The following is a 19,190-nucleotide window of genomic DNA, read 5'->3' as shown; positions in this document are numbered from 1 at the left end:
AGCAAGCGACGGTTCGCGACGAGAGCCAGCCACCGTAAAATCCCCAAACTTTTGAAATCTCCCTTCCTGAGAAGAAATAACAACCAAGTCTATCTGTACATAATGCGCCCCCTCGGGTTGGGTAACACAAGGTCGTAAAGCATGTTTCGTTGCTGATTGTTCCATAAATTGCCTTGTAGAGGCATTCGTCGTTCCATTTGAGGGGGTTGCCCAGTCAGATAAGCATGAAAAAAAAAAAAGAAAATGATAGAATTTTGATGAAATTGGAAAATGGCTTAAGCCTTGGTCTCTTCCTCCTTCTTAGGCTCACCGCTCTCGCTACCCTGGGCCTTGACGTACTCGTCATAGACAGCCAGGGCCTCGTCGACCTTGGCCTTGAGAGCGGCATCGTCCTCGATACTGTGATGACTGTTAGAGTCTGGTCATGGTTTGTGGGAAAGTAGATAAACTTACAGGTTGACAAGCTCGGTGTTATCCATCTCTAGAAGCATACCGGTGATCTTGCCAGCAAGCTCACCGTTAATGGCTTGGATCTTGGGGAAGATCAGCTCACCGAGGATCTGCTTCTGCTGAGCGGGAGGAGCGGCAGCAAGCTGCTGCTGGAGCACATTAGGGCCGGCACCCTCGGCAGCACGACCTCCTTGAGGTGCGTTGCCGTTACGTCCAGGTCCGCCTCGGCCACCCTGCTGGCGGTTGTTAGGAGGGAATCCAGCCATACCGCCAGGCATGGGAGGACCACCGGGCATGTTCTGAGGACCACCACGACCGCCCTGAGGAGCGCCACGGCCTCCAAGAGCGGCTTGCTGGGCCTGCATAGCAGCCATGAACTGAGGAGTACCAGGCTGGCCAAACTGGGGAGGGAACTGGCTAGGCATGCCGTACATGTTGGGAGGCATCTGCTGAGGAACACCACCACGGCCACCCTGCTGAGGGTAGCCAGGGAACTGACCGGGACGACCACCCTGAACACCAGGCATTCCCATACCAGGCTGAGGGAAAGGAACACCACGACCACCCTGAGGCATGAAGCCGGGCTGCTGGCCAGGAGCAAAGTAAACAGGGGGTTGCATGTACTGCTGGGGCATACCGGCGGCGGCGGCGGCCTGCTGCATACGGAGTTGGTTGCGAGCTTGGATGCTAGCCTCAAGCTGGCTCTTTCGAACATCCTTGCGCTGGGCCAGAGCGACGTACAGAGGCTTGTTGTTAATCATACGCTGGTTCATCTCAGCGACAGCCTTGGTAGCATCGTCGGGGTTGCTGAAGCAGACGAATCCGAAGCCCTTGCTCTTACCGAGCTTCTTGTCCGACTTCTTCTCAGTCTTCTTATCATCTTTAGCCTCCTCGCCCTCCTTGGTCTCCTCGTTAGCCTCTTCCTTGGCTTCTTCATTGTTCTCCTTGTCCTTGTCATCCTGAGCCTCCTCCTTCTTGTCCTCATCACCCTCAGTGGGGGTCTCACGCATCACCTTGGCAGAGGTAATAGGACCGAACTCGGAGAACATCTGGCGGAGCTTATCATCGTCAACATCGTCATCGAGGTTCTTGATGTAGAGGTTAACGCCCTGGTACTTGTTGGCCTTCTCCAGGCGAGCAGCCTCATAAGACTTGCGGAGCTCCTCCTCGCGCTCGTGCTTCTTCTGGGCGCGGCCAACGTACAGATCCTGGCCATGGAAATCGTTGCCGTTGAGGTCGTCAACAGCCTTGGAGGCACTCTCGTGAGTGGTGAAGTTGACAAAACCGAAACCTCGGCTCTTGCCCTCCTGATCACGAGCGAGGGATGAAGAGGTGACGTCACCAAACTTCTCAAAGAGCTCACGGAAATCATCCTCAGTAACGTCAGGGGCAATGTTCTTGACGTAGACGTTAGTGAAGTTGGCCTTCATCTCCTCAAACTTGCTCTGGCGGTCCTTCTTGGGGATATGGTGGCCGACATAAACCTTCTTCTCGTTGAGAAGCATGCCGTTGACATGCTTGATAGCCTGGGAGGCAGCCTCATCGGTCTCGTAGTGAACGAAACCATAGCCCTTGGAGTTGCCATTCTCGTCCTGGGCGACCTTGCAGCTCAGAATGTTACCAAAGGCAGCGAAGGTGTCGTGGAGAGCCTTGTTGTCAATAGCGACATCAAGGTTCTTGATGAAAACATTGCCCTGGCCGTTCTTGCGAAGAGCAGGGTCACGCTGAGACCACATGATGCGGCAGGGGCGTCCCTTGATCAGGGTGTAGTTGAGCTCCTCAAGAGCCTTCTCGCCATCAGCAGTAGCATTGTAGTTGACATAGGCATAACCAAGGGAGCGGCGGGTGACGGCGTCACGGCAGACACGGATAGAGGCGACGGCACCGATCTGGGAGAAGAGCTCGAAGAGCATAGCCTCAGTAACGGAGGGGTCAAGCTCGCCGACGTAGAGAGAGGCAGAGTTCTGGGGGTGAGGAGCAGCGGAGGTGGGGGTAGGAGCAGCAGCATCGTCAGCGGCGGCAGCGACACCGGTGTCGACAGCAGGAGCCTTGGCATCACCACCGTTGAGAGAGGTGTTGTTGAGGTCGTTGGCGAGCTGGTCAACAGCGCCGGGAGCAGCGTTGGCGGCCATTGTGAATATCGGTTTTCTAGGGTTGAGTATACCTGCAATGAGCAGTAGGGTTAGCAAATAATCAAGCAAGCGCTTCGACAATTATAGCGAGTTTGAATATTGGGTATGAAAAGAGAGAATGAAAAAAAAATCGATTCATAAAGAGGAGGAGGAATGACAGGGCTAGGCATACCTGTTTAAGAAGCCGACAGTGGAGAAAGTTCGCGTGGTACTTGACCTTGAGCGAACAAAGACGAGGGAGCAACGAACAAAGCGATGCAGCGCGACGATTTGAAGAGTCTTTGATTACGAGAGAATCAAAGCCAGAGTTGAAAGAAGTCGTCGGAGGAGGAAAAGTCACTCGGGCGGTGGGTGTCGCGAGAGAGACAAAGAGAGAAGAGAGGTCGTGAGATGAGGTGAGGGGGTAGTAGTGGTGGTGTTGGTGGGTTGTGTTTTTTGGGGGTTTTTTCAAGTTTTTTTTGTGTTTTTGTTCCGAGTGGAAATGAAGTGAGCAGAAACAGAGAACTAGTACGAAGACCGTACCTCTGGACTAACTCGACTTATATGGGTTTTGGGGTTGAGTAATAAGGTTGGTTTCGTGGTTGAAGAAGGAAGAAAGAGAAATTTCGGTCGTGATAGAATATTTTTTGCTTAGCCTTGGCTGCACTGTAGACCTAAGACCAAGGTACGTACCGTACTGATTTGGTCATGGTAGAGGGGGAGGGATTGGTGGAGTGAACCTGCCAGAATTAATAGGCACCTTGAGGAAGTGGGGTACATGCCAACTGCTAGTGATAGGCTGCTGGGTATCGTAGAGGTCTTTCACTAACAGTTGAGGTAGGCCAGGCCACTGTACAGTGATAAGGAGCGGGCGGTACGTGCCCTACTCACCCATCTCGGCAGTGGCCAAGATACAAGCGGCGCCCCCGGGACTGGAAAAGGCAAACCGTTCAAAATTTTGTCACTTGTTGGAAGCTAGTAAACGGCCCATGCTGTCACTGGTCTGGGCTACGATGTAACAGAGAAAACTGTGTGAGGAAGCAATTTTTGCTTTTGCTGTGTGTGTTTGCTAATCTTGATGATGACGACTTATCTTCAGTGTCTCACTGTTCAAAGTGATCCACTTGCAGTTGAAATGGCATTTTTCTTGTCGCTTCGGCCGGGGTATCACTGTAAAAGCAATGTACGTGCATAACTACGAACCTATTACTAGGCGCTTCATTAGATCCAGCATGCCATGATGCTTGGTTTCTTCACCGCCAAAGATAGGCATACAGATTTATTACGGCGCATAAACTCAACAAGTGGACTTTCCTTCGGGTCAAGGTTCATTTGACAGTGCAATTTCCGGACGTCACATGAGAGGTATAACATGAGAAGGTGCAAGTATTTAGGACTGAAACAATAACAAGCAAAAATTCCTGCCATCGATAGGCGTTCTATGCAGTTACACGGGACTCATGTCCTCTTCAAAACGAAGCCACCCCAACAGGGTTCGAGGTCTATGGGAAGATTGTCACGCAATGTTTATGATGATTGAAAATGTCGTGTCATAAGAAGAGTATGGGCCTGCTTGTAACTAGTTTACTTCCATAATATGACTATTAAATATTTATACACAACCCTCATGATGGAAGCTTTTATTCACCAAGTTAGTAGTTGACTAAATAAGAGTGTTATAGTTTATTGAAACTCATTAACAAAAATACGCATAAATTATCAGATTCCTCAAAACGACAAAGTCCCAAAGGTATGATCGACCAGGTCTTATCATAGAACTAAATCTAGAACTTACCAAGACTTTGTATATCAGCATTTATAATCAGTGTATCATAACAATGTTCAGAACAGCTAAAGATAAAATACTCTCCGCAGAAAAAACGAGAGCAACTTCGCACGCATAGCTCCTCCACAATTGACGCATAATCGTGCTCAGGGTGTGGAACATGGCAATTCGCATTTGCGTATTCCGCAGTTGCTCAGTGTAGTTGGTCTTATCTTATCGCAATCCCGGCTCAGACAAAGGTGAGGTCACCTCAAAGCCCATCCCCACCAAAGCATCTCCAAACTCCGAACGCGGCATTGGGCAAATAGCATCTAAAATAGACCAGGCCGCCGCTCGTCGCTGACTGAGCTTCTAAGCTGAATCTTCTAGAAGCAGACTCGACACATATTCACGACGGGTTCGACGGCTGGGGCCATTCAACCATGATATCGTTGCCTGCCTACCTACCTAAATATACTCTCGACTCACTGAACCTCTTCGCTATCCTCCCGTCCCGTCCCGTTCCCCATCCCGCGTCACAACCATGTTCTCGACATTTACGGGCAACTCGAGGCGCCCCCGAAACGTCAACCTGAGCGGCGCCACCGGGAATCCCTTCACCAATACTTCGTGGTCACCATCAGCTGTCTCGAACACAACAAAGACCGTTTCAAACGCACAGGCCGAGCGTGAGAAACGACAAGCTGATCGGGAAAAACTAAAGGCAGCCGGCAAGATACAGAGAATATGGAGAGGCTACAAAACAAGAGCCGAGCTGAAGGAGTCTCAGAGGAGCGCCTTTGATGCTCTGTATAAATCAGGGTCTGGTCAGAATCCTCCTGAGAGGCTTCCTAAAGCATTCGGACTGCTTCTATCTTTCTTCAGCCTGCGACGAGATGACGACATACAGCGAGCTATTTGTTATGCACATGATACCGAGTCTGTGGACCTCGAAGCAGTTGCTCCTTCAAATGTTTGTCCGTCACAAGTAGGATGCCTTGTTCAACTGCTTTTACAGGCCTTGGACAGGTCTTTATCAATAGGGTACGTGACTTCGTTTATCACTGGTTCCATCTGGCCATTGTCTAACTAGTAAACTGTGCAGAGATCTTTCTGGCGATACCCATCTTCTTTTTAAACTCGTTCTTCGCATCGTTACGAAGAACCCCGATTTACTCGTTCCCGTAATCAACAGTTACTATACAGTAGTCGCAAAGCTATGTCAATTTCAGAATCTCAGTGGACAGTGGCAAGACCTTATGCTTCAAGCCATTTCTAGGCCACTCGAGTCAGTATCTCACCAAGGCAAGTCTCCAGATGAGGATTCTTGGTATTTCACTAACGCTTTCCAGGGACATCACAAGTTTATCGTGCATATGCCTTCTCTTTCTTGGCCAAGAATAATCTGTACTTCTTTGAAGAAAACATCTCCAGCTTATCCAACACGGTCAGAATTTCTGATCTTGCAAAGGCGATAGCCACAGAGCTGTCCTCTCGATCGAGCGAGAAAAACTCTGAGGATGCTCAACTCTGGCAGCTCGCCCACTTCATCGATTTGAGTCGCTTTAACGCCAACAATCGCAGCGGCTCGGGTGTTTTGGAAACGCTTTACGCTCAATTATCTGGCCTGTCTTCTACCATCAGTGTCCGGTTGTTGGCAAAGTCAACAGATAACGACGAGAATAGCTCTGACGAACCTCTGGTGCCATCACTAGACCCTTATATTACTGCTAGACTCATGTCCCTAGTGGATAGCAATGGCATTTCGCAAACGTTACACGAATTCTCAACCAACCTGGCAGGATCCTCTTCGCAAGAGTATCAAAGTACGAGCCTTTTGGCTGGGTATATCTTGACCCTGCTCCGATGCTTCCCTACAAACAGCGACGACATACGCATGCGCCTCTTCCTTGAGGAAATTCCTACGATCTCTGGTGATATCCCAACGATAAAATTTCTCTGGCACATTATGAGCGAAACGGCGGTCTTCGAGAAGTTGAGGACTGAGTCAGAGCCCCCGCTCAACGTCCTCCGCAGGTATCTGGGTGTTACATCAGAGATTTCGAACTCCCTAGAAGAGGAACAGGACTGGCGAATCGCCCTCTTGTTCCTTGAGCTGTACATCTTCATTCTTCGTTTGAGCGATGACGAGGATTTTTTCAGTGGTATTGACCCACGGATCATGGAGCAAAACCAATCAATATCGCGCATTCGATCTTGCAGCCTGTCTCTGGAGGACGTCAAAATGCTGACGAGCTTTCTGAAGAATACTGCATTTGTTCTTCACTACAGAGCCCAAGACCTCTCCAAAACTGCTGATAGCCTCGAGGCAGCCTCCAGATATCGTTTTGATACCTACCTTGGTTCTGGACAACCTTCAGCAATGATACCAGAGGAACCTTCATCCCCCACAAAGAGTCCGACAAGGCTTGATATCGACAGCCTACGAAACATTATCACAACAGCTATGAAGATGCTGTATGAAAGAGATTCGAGGAAGCAATTCTTACCCACAGATCATTGGCTCATGACCTCAAAACTCGACCAGTCAGACTTTGTCAGTGCTGTGATTGCAGAGGAAAAGCGACAGATCGATGAAGACTCTGATGCCAGCGATGAAGGCAGTGAAAATGAGGATGGTCCAGGTCTTTACTCCACCATTGTTGGCCAGCGACTGTCACGACATGCGAGACTCGAGAAACTCAAGGCTCAGCAGATTCGAAGTCAAAGAGAGCGCAAGTTAGCAGAGATGAAGCCCAAGCTGGAGATTCTAAAACACATGCCGTTTGCAGTTCCTTTCGAAACCCGTGTTCAGATCTTTCGTCACTTTATCCAACTAGATCGACTGCAACGAGGGGAAGGCAGCCAGGCATTTTTCGCCGGTCCGTTTGCGAAGCATCATGCACAGATTTCACGTAAGAGTCTCTTTGACGATGCATATAAGCAATTCTACGAGATAGGAGACGATCTGAAGGGCCCTATCCAGATCACATTTGTTGATCAGTTCGGCGCCGCCGAGGCCGGTATCGATGGAGGAGGTGTTACCAAAGAGTTCCTTATCAGCGTAGCGACAGAAGCGTTCAGTGCTGAAGGTGGTAGAGGCATGTTCACTTCGAACGAAAAGGGACTTCTGTACCCTGATCCTACAGCTCTCGACGTTATTCGGGAAGAATTGCGCCATGCCGGAATGACAGAAGCCGACAGCACATTCCGAGATATGATATCAGATTTACTCAGGCGATATGAATTTCTTGGCAGGATCGTGGGCAAATGCATGTATGAGGGCATTCTCGTTGACCTGGCTTTTGCTGGCTTTTTCCTCCTCAAATGGACATCGACAGGGCCCAACGATGAGAATACTTACAAAGGTAGCGTGAATGATCTTCGAGACATGGATGAAGATCTCTACAGAGGCATGCTGCGACTCAAGAACTACCCTGGGGATGTTTCTGAACTGGGAATCGACTTCACCATCGAGGACCAGGTTTCAGACCCTAAAGACCCAGTGAAGACCGTCACCAGAAAGCTTATAGCCAATGGCGATCAGATCCACGTTACGAACGACAACCGCCTCTTGTACATTTCGTATGTCGCTCGGCACCGTTTGGTTGTTCAGCCAGCACCACAGACCTCGGCCTTCTTGCGCGGTTTGAGGTCTATTATCCGCCCGTCGTGGCTGTCTATGTTTAACCAGTCGGAGCTGCAGCGCCTTGTCGGCGGCGACTCATCCGAGATCGATATCGAAGATCTCCGGAAACATACCATCTACGGCGGTTTATACCAAATTGGCGATGACGGTGAAGAGCATGAAACAATCAAGTTGTTCTGGAAAGTCATGCACAGCTTCACAGATGATCAACGCCGTGCCGTTGTCAAATATGTCAGCTCAACGCCCCGGGCCCCTTTGTTGGGCTTCTCACAACTGAAACCATTGTTCAGTATTCGGGATGGGGGGACAGACGAGGAGAGACTGCCCAGTACTAGCACATGTGTTAACCTACTCAAACTACCGAGATATACGTCAGAGGCGACGCTTCGCGAGAAGTTACTTTATGCTATACAGTCAGGGGCAGGTTTCGACCTAAGTTAAGTGGACATTGATCCTTTTCTTTTTTTTCATGAATCAAGAGGCAGATGAGAGGTGTTTTATTTGCGTTCGTATCAGAAATGCATGTTTAGGAGTTATGGCTATGATGAGACAACGGTGGCTTTCGGCATACGTATTGTATGAGCTGGTCATTAGACAGACAATCACACTGAATGTTTTATGGCAAGCTGATAGTTAAACAACATGTTATGTGAATCAAAATCGAGGATCAAATTAGACATGTAGGTGCATGTTGTTTTCCTCGCTCACCAAGGACGTTTGTGCAACTGAATCTTGGCTCGTGCAGAGCTTCTTATTACAAATTAATAAATCATTTCTCATCAACACCCTGGTAGCTCCTGGCTATTAATGTTGGTTTCCGTTTATACAAGTCCATAATCATTTGTCCAAATAAGCCATTGGCCCACGAGAACCTTTGTTCTGTCAGTACGCATAACACTTCAGCTCCGGCGGCATGACTTACCACGACCTTGTCCAATGCTTCTCGTTGTGACTATTAACTGTCTCGTGAATGAGACCGAGCCCGCTCGTTGAGTTCATCAACTGTCGTATACCATCCACGATCTCTTCGTCATCTTCAGTCGTCAAAAGCTGGACGATGAGCCCCATAGGCCATGCCATGCCTGGACCGAGATGAGGGCCACCTGTAGCATTCAGAACAGGTCCTCGGGCATAGTAGGGGTTATATGAGCTTAGCACAAAAGCGCGTGTGTTGTCGTATACGTGCTGCGAGACTGGTTCGTAGCCCAAGTGCGGAATACTCAAGAGGGAAGGAATGTTGGCGTCGTCCATGAGACTATATGATCCGAAGCCATCGATCTCATAAGCATACATCTCTCCGAAAATAGGGTGCTGGATAATAGCATGTTTGTTAATCCCAACTTCGATATTAAAAGCCAGCGCCTCCATCTCCTTGGCAACCTTCTCATCCAAAGGTCTCATTATCTTTGCGCATGCAGTGAGGTAGCGTGAAAACATCATATTGGCAGGGATGAAGTACTGGTAGATGCATGCGTCGTCGGATGGTCGAAAGAAACTGCGCACGAGGCCAATATGACCCTTGACAGGCGCGCCATGGCCATGGTTAGAAACAGTCTCTGAGGCACTGTCAGAATTTCGCAGCCATGTATATGCAGGCTTCTGCACTCTGCCCTGATCATCGTATGTCCCTTCTTGCATATGCTTCGCGACCCTCAAGATTGCCTTGACGGCCTCGACCCAGCCGAACTTGCCAAAGAATTCGCCATCCTCAGTTTCATCGTAGTAGTCCCATGATAACTGAAGAAACGCTGCAAGAGAATCAAGTTCATATTTGCACTCGAAGACGAAACTGGGGTCATATTTCGGACTGACGGTGTCTCGAGGTTGGAGAGATCGTTTCACACGGCGAAGTTTGGCTTCAGGTGGAGGATGGAAGGCATTACAGAAGGGAGATTTTGTTATATATCGGGCTTGGAGGTTTATGGCTCCGCGGAAGAGAGAGGCGATGTCGTTCTCATCGGACGGGGGGCCTCTGTTGGAGGAAAGGATTGACTTGTATGATTGGAGCTGATTTGCACTATCTCTCAGCCAAAGAGCGTTTATATCACCTGTGGTTATAAAAGCCAGCTGATGAAGCGTCAGCGGAGTTTATCGTATGATTTTGGACAAGAAGCATAATTTACCTCTTCATCAGGGTTATCAGCAGAAGTGCCTTGCCATTTCACAGTTGTGTCGAGTGTATTAGGCCATGTGTTGAGAAACAAACGATACAGATCTGGATCACCAATCGCTTGATCCATCTCGTCGTAAATCACCTTCTCAACCGCAGGCACTGAATATGTGCGGCAATCCTTGCCTGGACGCTGAAAAGGATACGCATGGCGCCCTGACGAGAAAGGTTCGTGTCGTTCACGGGCGAACTGTTCGTAGTTGGGGCAATCGGCAGACACGGCTACGATGCTGGCCAGAAGAGGGAGTATGTAGTACATTCTGACGATATTTCCGTCATTTGAAGAGGTTGTTGTTATGCAAACATTTTGGTGTTTCGTGGTTGATTGTCGTTACCAGAAGGAGCCCGGTTTGAATATGCAGGAACCAATGATGATCATTGACCCCTGACTAAAACTAAATGGAAGGGAGTGGGTGGGGCTGAAGCTGGGGAAGCCTGAAGCGTTGGAGATAAACTTCGTAGGCTAATTGAAATAAGGTGATCCCCTTAATCGGTCCAAAATGGGCATTGTTTTTTTATACAGATTGAGATAGGGATATTAATTGTTTATCTTGGGCAAGTTTGTATAAAGCCGATTTATTCCTACGATTGTATCAATAATTAACTTGTCAAATGTAAGATATTTCAATACATAAGGTAGATCAGGTATTTTTGGGACTTCGGCATTTTCTCGCTCGCCCTCGACTAAGAGACCCAATCACCAGGTAATTAGAACACCACTGATGGCCACGTCCTATACTAAATATTCCAACGCATGTTATCAAGAGTCTATGTAAGTGTATCATTGTAAATCGATAAGAATACTTACGTTTCACTTCGAGATTCACGCTACATCTGTTGGTTAACTCCTCAAAGCCAAGTCTCCGCAACAAGACATTCAGAGTCGCCTATACAATATCATATCCAGATCCCAGTGATTCATGCGTAGAGCTTGTGAATACCGTGAGATATTGCCCTTCTCGTATCACTGTTAGCTTTCGTGTATCTACGTATATAAGAGCTCAGGCTTGTGGTACGACGAATGTGCCTACACACAAGACCACAAGCCGCACAGCAGCACATAATGACATTGCCCAACATGTTTAACACTTCTCTACCTGCTAACTTCTTTATCAAAGAAGACTGTCTCAAGTTAATGCATACATGTTTTAACCGGTACTTCTTCATCTGCCCATACGCTATGGTTTATACATATCCAACTCCTATCCTGGTTGCCTTTGACGGAACTATAGTCCTCTGGGCTCAGAGTACGACTTCATTCGTTGAATGCGTTGATATGACTCACCACCGGATTCATCAAGAGTTGATGGAGTTGGCAGAAAGCGGTGCACGTTGGGTTGAGTACCAATCCATCAGATATGGGTTCTCGAAGTTGGCAGTGATGCCAGAGTGCTCGAACTCAAGATTTCCAGACGAAAACGCTCAAGATTGGGATTGGTCTGATGGTGCATCAGCAATGTGGTGCAACCAGGTAAATTGAGGTGCAAGGAAACCAGCTATACTGCAGCACGTCCTACACGATCAAGTATTAATACGACAACTCATCCGACATCTGTCTGTTAGAATTCCAGGCAACGAAAGGGTTATGATAAAGCTACAATGAACCTCGGGTCTAGGGTAGTCAACCAGTTGAGGCACAGTACCTACATACCTTATTAGTATATAATTCAAAGACAGCCCGCCTACCATTTTGAAAAGAAATGAGTAATACACTAATGCTGAATGAAAGCGTCACGTATTCTCATGCGTAGTCTCGTTATCTAGCTCGCCGGCTTAATCACCCTCCAACGAAAGCCGGACGGTATAACAACAACCAAGCCAAGTACACTCGTTCGAGGGCAAATGAACATTGAATTTTAAATTAAGAAAGTCTCACAACATTGTATAGTAGACCGGAAAAGCAAGCCAATCCCTGTGTAACATTGGTATATCAAGTCATACGCTGGCACACCGGACGACCTCAACACGTGAGTGGGAAATTGCTGCAGACTACCGATGTAGTATATAATACTGATGACGGTGAAGCAAATCCACGCCGAAACAATGCGTAGATAGCCCAGGACCCTGAGCCGCGGCAAAGAACAGCGTTAAGCCGAAAGAAAGCATCGGCCAGAAGCACCCGAATACCGAACGCTTGGGGCATGAAGTTGACGTAATTGTTCGTGGGCCCCGGCATCATGACAAGATAATGCATTCAAAACTTCAAGCACGTATTATAGCCACTGGAGCTTTCTGGGGATGTTCGAACAGGGACACTTTCAGACCTCAGTTCTAAGTGACAGAAATAATTACCTAGACAAGCTTAGGGTAGGCACCGGGGTTATGTACTTTAGGATGATTTAGTCTACAGATTCTTGGACGCATTCGTCAGGTATTGGATGTCATATTTCATCGCGACAGACTCCAAAGGTGAGCTGCCAATTGGTGGTTGTTTAACCTTATAGGCGGCAGTCATCCCCATAATCAATATAGCTCATATGTATCAGATAGTGTCACCCAAAAGCATATGCTGAAACTGACATTCTTCGTTATCACCATCCATCAAGTATGATGGCATTTGCACATGCTAGGAGCCCACTGGATACATCCAACCATTGTATAAGGTACCCCAGGTCCACACCAATGCGGATCAGCCGAGTACCAACCGCGATTTTAGACGTTGAGTGACCGTAGGTAGTTCCATGGCCTCGGTTATCCAAAAAACCGAGAGCCGGTGAGAGCCTTGACAAACCCTAGGTGCTGCAGCTGCAATACTCTACCTATGAGAGAGGAGATGATACTTTGCTGTAAAGAGATTTGTCGAGACAGAGAATCCCACCTCCCACTCTCTGATAGATCTGGTATCTAACTACCAAGGTAGAGGCCCGAGGATAATTAACGAGCCGAAAAAGGAGCCCCAAGCTCTAAAGAGATACCCGCCAAAAGAGCCAATTACCATCCAGTTAATTGTCAAAAAGAAGCCTCTCTTGGATCCAAAAGCGGTAATAGCCACCCCGGCGATCGTGCCTTCCCCACTATCGGCCCTCTCTACTCGCACCACGAAAGAAAGAAAGAAAGAGTCAACGACGGCAGAAAGTTGCTTAGTTGCCGCCGGCGCAAGGACATTTCTTCCCTCCTTGAGCTTCTCCAAAAGGAATCCTTTTCCCCTTTGCTTTCCCTCACCTCGAGTCTCACTCACTCATCCATCGCCAATCCTGCTGCCGGTGGCTGGACTTCCAATTCGCCTTCAGCTCTATATCGTCATCATGTCCGCCCCACGACCAGTTTCGCGATGCCTCCAGCGCAGTTCGTGGGTGCTTTCTCGCTCCCAAGTTCGTCCCGTCCGATCTAACCTCTCTATCGCCACAATCTCAGCTACATCCTCTATCACAAGAAGGACGTCCACGACAGTATGGTGTGGCGGAAGAGTTCCAATGGCCTCTCGTGCCTTTAGCACTACCTCTAGACTTCGAGACGATGACCAAGATTTCGACCCCGCGAGCGTCGAGCGAGAGTCCGACCAAGTTGATGTCTGTATTGTAGGAGCTGGTCCTGCTGGACTCAGCGCCGCTATTCGTCTCAAGCAGCTTGCTAACGAAGCTGGAAACGAGGATTTTCGGGTCCTTGTCCTGGAAAAGGCTGGCGACCTCGGCGCTCACATCCTCTCTGGAGCTGTGATCCAGCCCACCTCCATCAACGAACTTATCCCTGACTGGCTCGACGAGGACAATCCCAATCGTTTCGAACATGCCACTCCTGCTGGCACCGACCGTATGCGATTCCTCACCAAGAACTCTGCTATACCCATTCCAGCGCCTCCTCAAATGACCAACCATGGAAATTACATTGTTAGCTTGAATCAATTCGTAAAATGGCTTGGAGAGCGGGCTGAAGAGATTGGTGTTGAGGTTTACCCTGGTTTCGCTGCCTCTGAGGTCGTTTATGCTTCAGATGGTTCAGTTAAGGGTGTCGCCACCAACGACCTTGGGGTTGGTCGTGATGGCAAGCCTAAGGAAACGTTTGAGCGAGGCATGGAGTTTCATGCGAGAGTGACCATGTTTGGCGAGGGATGTCATGGAAGCCTGAGCAAGCAGGTTATCAACAAATTTGATCTGCGCAGGGACAGCCAGCATCAAACTTACGGCCTTGGTGTCAAAGAGGTCTGGGAGATTGATCCTGCCAAGTTTGAAAAGGGTCTAGTTGTGCATTCAATGGGTTACCCGCTACCCAAAGATGTGTACGGCGGCTCTTTCATGTACCACTTTGGCGAGAATCTTGTTCAGATTGGTCTCGTCGTCTCACTTGATTACTCGAACCCTTGGATGTCCCCTTACCAGGAGTTCCAGAAGCTGAAGCGGCATCCCTTGTTCCGTGATGTCCTCGAGGGCGGCAAGTGCATCTCGTATGGTGCTCGAGCTCTTATTGAGGGTGGTTTCCAGTCTATTCCCAAGGTCGCTTTCCCAGGCGGTGCGCTCATTGGTGACTCGGCTGGCTTTGTCAACGTTCCAAAGGTCAAGGGCACTCACAATGCCATGAAGTCAGGCATGCTTGCCGCCGAGGCAGCATGGACTGCTATTAGCGAAGAGGCCGACGAAGGCACAGTATTTTTGTACGACTACGAGAACAAGTTGAGAGATTCTCCCATCTGGAAGGAACTCAAGGAGGTGCGCAACATGCGACCATCTTTCCACACTCCTCTCGGCCTTTATGGCGGTATTGTGTACTCTGGCCTCGAGGCCTATGTCTTCAAGGGTCGTGTTCCTTGGACACTTAAACATAAGACTCCCGACCACGCTGCTACCCTTCCTGCCGATAAGGTCCCCAAGATCGAGTACGAGAAGCCTGATGGCAAGCTCACTTTTGATATCTTGACAAGTGTTTCTCGAACAGGAACCAACCATGAGGAGGACCAACCCGTTCACTTACAGGTCAAGGACTGGGATGCTCATACCGAGTCAACATACCCTCCTTTCAAGGGTCTTGAGAACCGATTCTGCCCAGCTGGCGTTTACGAGTACGTTGAGGACGAGTCAAAGCCTCACGGCGTGCGCTTCCAAATTAATGCACAGAAGTAAGTCCCAAAGCTTTTGCTACAGCTTTCTTAAGTTGAGAACCGGCTCTGACAACACAACAGCTGCATCCACTGCAAGACATGTGATATCAAGGCTCCTCACCAGGACATCAACTGGCAGGTGCCCCAAGGAGGTGAAGGTCCTAAATACTACATGACCTAGGGAAACCAAATATTTGCTCTCTTGGAAGTAACACTTTTTACGTTATGTTTTCTGTACGATACCTTGTTTATATACCTTGATGCATCATTGGCGCATTGGGTACAGTCAATTGCTATGAAGGCCGAGAGTAAGAGATGGGAAGGTTTGACATTTGGAGCATATTGGAGTCAAGGTACAAATGCAAAAATATGACGTTTTGGTACGGAGTGAAGATCTAGACGATAACATGGGCAGGCGACTGAAAGTATGCTGAAATAGCACAGAGGTGCTTGTTCTTTAGCTAGAAGCAATCGAGATGCTGTCGTTGCGGAGGAGGTCACTTGAGCCGCATGCACTTGAGCTTATCAGCATGTGAACAAAGAGGAATGGCGAGAGCCTAGAGCGTCCCATGTGGAGAGCCTAGTCCTTGCGGATTCCGCGGCTACGTCTCTTGACACATGCGGATATTTCTTTGAATAACAACATGACAATTCCAATCGCCAGACGATTAATAAATCACATATGTGAGGCAATAGGCCAATAACGAAGTATCCAAGCCATTCAAGTGTCATGACAAAGGGATCAAGGCTTATCTATTCTGTGATCCAGTTGAGGACTGAATAGAGATAGCTTTGCGCCCCACAAAAGAAGAGCAATCTTGTTAGCAAACTTTGAAGTGTGGAGTCGGTTCGTGCCCCTCGGGGAGCAAGAAAACACCGGACCTTAATATAGGGTGTAAAAATAAACTTAGCAAAGAGCCTCCTAAGCTTAGGCTAGATTTACCTAAATATTTTTTATTACTTAGGGTCAAGGGTCTGTATTTTCTTTCCTCCCCTAGGTGCCCCAGCCAAATTTGCCCATGGATCAAGAGGCTAGCGAGACATGGCGGATCCTGGTAGAACCATGAAGAAGATCAAATGAGGCTGGTTGGTTCCTCTGAGCCTTGAGGATGAACAGTCTGTGGAGTTGCTGTCCAAACCCGGGCTAGGACTATGATAAGTCGTGGGACCAGGAAATTGTTAGTGAGGTACTTGTGTCAGCAAGCCCCCGGTAATTTAACGCGTTCTCGTAAGAGGCAACCATACTTGGCGATCCTTGACAATCAAAATTTTCGTGTCACCACTTGGTGTCAAATTGACGGTGGCATCCTGGAACGTGTCCTCAATGCAGACCGGGGTTCCCAAGAGTCACGACATGCAGGCTTCCAAAGTCTAGCCCAGATGTCGGGAGCCATGCATCACTCTACACTCAGTCTCGCATGACAAGAAAACGGTGCAAAAGCTGGTGGACGCAACGTGATAAATACAGAATGCATCAGTGTGCAAGAGTGAACAATCATGACGACTGCATCATTTATAGCGGTTGCCAGCAAGTCATTGTACTGAGTACATGATGCAAGAAGCCAGTCAGTGGGCGCACAGATCCAGCCTCCCTGGCATTGCGAAGGGGGGACAGTTTGCTGGCTAACTGCTTCCTGGTTGGCCACAGTTGAATGACTCACAGAGTCAGCGGGCGGTTGGGCTCAATATGAGAGGGCACAAAAAAGGGAAACCCCGGTAACCTGCCTTTTACTTCCTTGTCGCTCGCTGACTGGACACGGGAATGGCAAAATTCGAGAAAATTTTCTGCTGTGCGGAGTGTCCGTTAATCAGGCTTTGTGCAGCCATTCAGTCGCGTGACATGTTGACCGAGCCATATTCTTGTTGCAGGTAATGGATGGGGTGACTTTGCTGATGAGACGCTTGCGAGACGACTATCGCAGTGAAATGAGCGCGATTCAAACGCCCTTGCTCGAGAAGCCGGGGTGACGACGCGCAGTAAAGGAGGGCGCGTGGGCTGAGCAAAAGAGTCAGTGAACTGTGAAGGGGGCAGAGCGTGTTTCAGGGTCCCATCGTGTTGGTGGTTAGGCAAGAGTCGGTGGTTGGGTTGTGTTGGAAGAAAAAAGTCCCACGGGGGGCGAGTAAAGGGTTTGACAGGGCGGAGCATGCCTAGAACCAGAGTTAGTGGTGCCCGCTCCGATAAGGAAGCGACGGGGATACGCGACTGCGATTGGGGCAACAGAGGCGATCTTGGTGCGCCAACGAGCGAGAGCAATCAGAGTCAGACGCTGATGAGAGGTGGGAGGAGTCAATCTGAATGAGTGGAAAGCCTAAAAAGCAACCAACCGCGCCAGCACGCCTAGTCGGACTAGCCCCCTGGTCCATAATTCCAGTCCGTATCCGAGGTCCACAGGCCTGCGAGTCTCCATGGATAGGCGCTGTGACGCTGTTGTCGCCGCCGGATTGCGTGCTGATGCCGTCGTGTTATCCGGCTTGAGTCAAGCCAGTCCAGGTCGAGGCAGGCTCTGCTCGTCGATGGGTCTCGGTGCCCGCCTTTGCTGTCTTTCGTGATCGTTCCCGTCGGTATTTGGCATCGTTTTCGTCCATCTCGACTCGGTCGGTACCGGTTCACGTCGTCCTTCGCTCTCGTTTCATTCTATATCGTGTGTTGCCTTACTCATCTTCAGGGTTATCGCCGTCGTTCGTTATCGAAATCGATCCAACATTTCGTAGCTGGTGATTCACTTGCAGATTGCAGTTGTGGGTTGTTGGAGAGGAGGAGGTGAGAGGTGAGAGGCAAGGTGATGGAGGGACAGAAAATAAAGCGCAGGGAAAGGGATGACGACAGCAAAAAACTCGCAGCCAGGAAAGGAGGGAAACTAGTCACGCCAAGCTTTGGAAGAAATAATCCCGATACTTGTGAACGGTTATGAGAAAAAAAGACACGCGATTGTAGTGTATGTTGTGACTTACTGTTGGTTAGTGCTGCTTGGGTGATTTTGTCACTTCAGCTCATCTCACCTAAAGCTTGGGATGTGGCTCGCTTAAATCGTTGCTTACAATATGTATTTCGATCCGCGTACACGTCTTGGCTTCCCTGGGTGTGTTCTCTTGTGACTGAAATAAGAGCAAGCAGCGCTGGCGAGGGTGAGAGCGTGCCACTATTGCCCACATGGACGGCCTGTATTGGGCAGCCTGTTAGTGGCGACCCTAAATCCTAGGGGCTCGCAACTCCAGTGCATCAGAGCGTACAGCGCCTAAGTGCAGAGCAACGGAAGTTTAGGCGCAGGTCAGGTCGTGTTGCTAAGTTAAAACAGATGTACCGATACATGTGTACATGGACTTTGAGTTTGCTATAGCGACACTTCAGGGGCTCAATGCTGAGACTGGGGTGAGTGGGTGGGAAAAAAGGAGATAAAATCAGCGTCGCAAGAGTGTTTGATTGGATCAACTCAGCTTAGTGCGGAGACTAGCGCACGCCAAGCCTGCCAGCGTCGACGCCACAGGTAGTGTTGTTGCCTGGGGTGTCCTGCCTGAGCAGCCTTTGCTCAAAATTATAAAGAGCCAGCCCTCCCCTCGCCCGCCTGTTTCGAAAGACCTGCGCGGAAGTCCCGACTGACGGCCCTACGTACCAACCACTTACGTCCGGCCTCTCTTTTCATTTTTGATCCCCCCCCCACGACGTCACACCCCACATCTACACTTTTCACATCCCAATCTGTGTGGACAATTACCATCTTGTACTATCTCAGTCTGAGCCTTGAATCACCTCAGGCTTTGTCTCTCCTCTTCACTTTGTCACTATCACGACCCTGCTGTTGCAGACGTGATCACACTCTCTAAGTCACAGCCCTTGCGACCAGATTGCAAGAACTGAAAAACGTTGCTTGCCCTCTTCGCTCCTTGCGCGCAATCGACATCGTTGAACCCGACCAAGACCGGAACAAAGCGATACCCGCCGACACCGTCATCGTCACACATCGAGTCGTTGCGCTATTGTAGACAACAATAGAAAGAAAGAAAAAAGAAGCTGT

At 49.1% G+C, this 19,190-nt stretch overlaps 4 protein-coding genes across 4 annotated transcripts; 2 read left to right on the top strand and 2 right to left on the bottom strand.

Moving 5' to 3' along the window:
- Nucleotides 1-275: 275 nt before the first annotated feature.
- FSUBG_5542 (polyadenylate-binding cytoplasmic and nuclear) lies at nt 276-2,582 on the bottom strand (the record flags this gene model as incomplete). Its single annotated transcript, XM_036683650.1, has 2 exons — nt 276-399; nt 454-2,582. The coding sequence occupies 2 exons, from the start codon at nt 2,580-2,582 to the stop codon at nt 276-278; spliced, it is 2,253 nt and encodes a 750-aa protein (XP_036538884.1).
- Nucleotides 2,583-4,870: 2,288 nt separating this feature from the next.
- Nucleotides 4,871-8,416, top strand: FSUBG_5541 (ubiquitin ligase e3 C; the record flags this gene model as incomplete). The annotated part of the gene is made up of 4 exons (XM_036683649.1): nt 4,871-5,299; nt 5,345-5,370; nt 5,432-5,547; nt 5,679-8,416. The coding sequence occupies 4 exons, from the start codon at nt 4,871-4,873 to the stop codon at nt 8,414-8,416; spliced, it is 3,309 nt and encodes a 1,102-aa protein (XP_036538883.1).
- A 328-nt stretch (nt 8,417-8,744) lies between these two features.
- FSUBG_5540 (meiotically up-regulated) lies at nt 8,745-10,404 on the bottom strand (the record flags this gene model as incomplete). Its single annotated transcript, XM_036683648.1, has 3 exons — nt 8,745-8,847; nt 8,898-10,042; nt 10,099-10,404. The coding sequence occupies 3 exons, from the start codon at nt 10,402-10,404 to the stop codon at nt 8,745-8,747; spliced, it is 1,554 nt and encodes a 517-aa protein (XP_036538882.1).
- A 2,986-nt stretch (nt 10,405-13,390) lies between these two features.
- On the top strand, nt 13,391-15,358 carry FSUBG_5539 (uncharacterized protein; the record flags this gene model as incomplete). Its single annotated transcript, XM_036683646.1, has 2 exons — nt 13,391-15,195; nt 15,259-15,358. The coding sequence occupies 2 exons, from the start codon at nt 13,391-13,393 to the stop codon at nt 15,356-15,358; spliced, it is 1,905 nt and encodes a 634-aa protein (XP_036538881.1).
- Between the last annotated feature and the right edge of the window lie 3,832 nt (nt 15,359-19,190).

This window comes from Fusarium subglutinans, assembly GCF_013396075.1.
Source record: "Fusarium subglutinans strain NRRL 66333 chromosome Unknown NRRL66333_c0000055, whole genome shotgun sequence".
Classification (NCBI taxonomy): Eukaryota; Fungi; Ascomycota; class Sordariomycetes; order Hypocreales; family Nectriaceae; genus Fusarium; species Fusarium subglutinans.
Note: the sequence above shows the minus strand (reverse complement) of the source record. Positions and strands in the feature narration are given on the sequence as shown.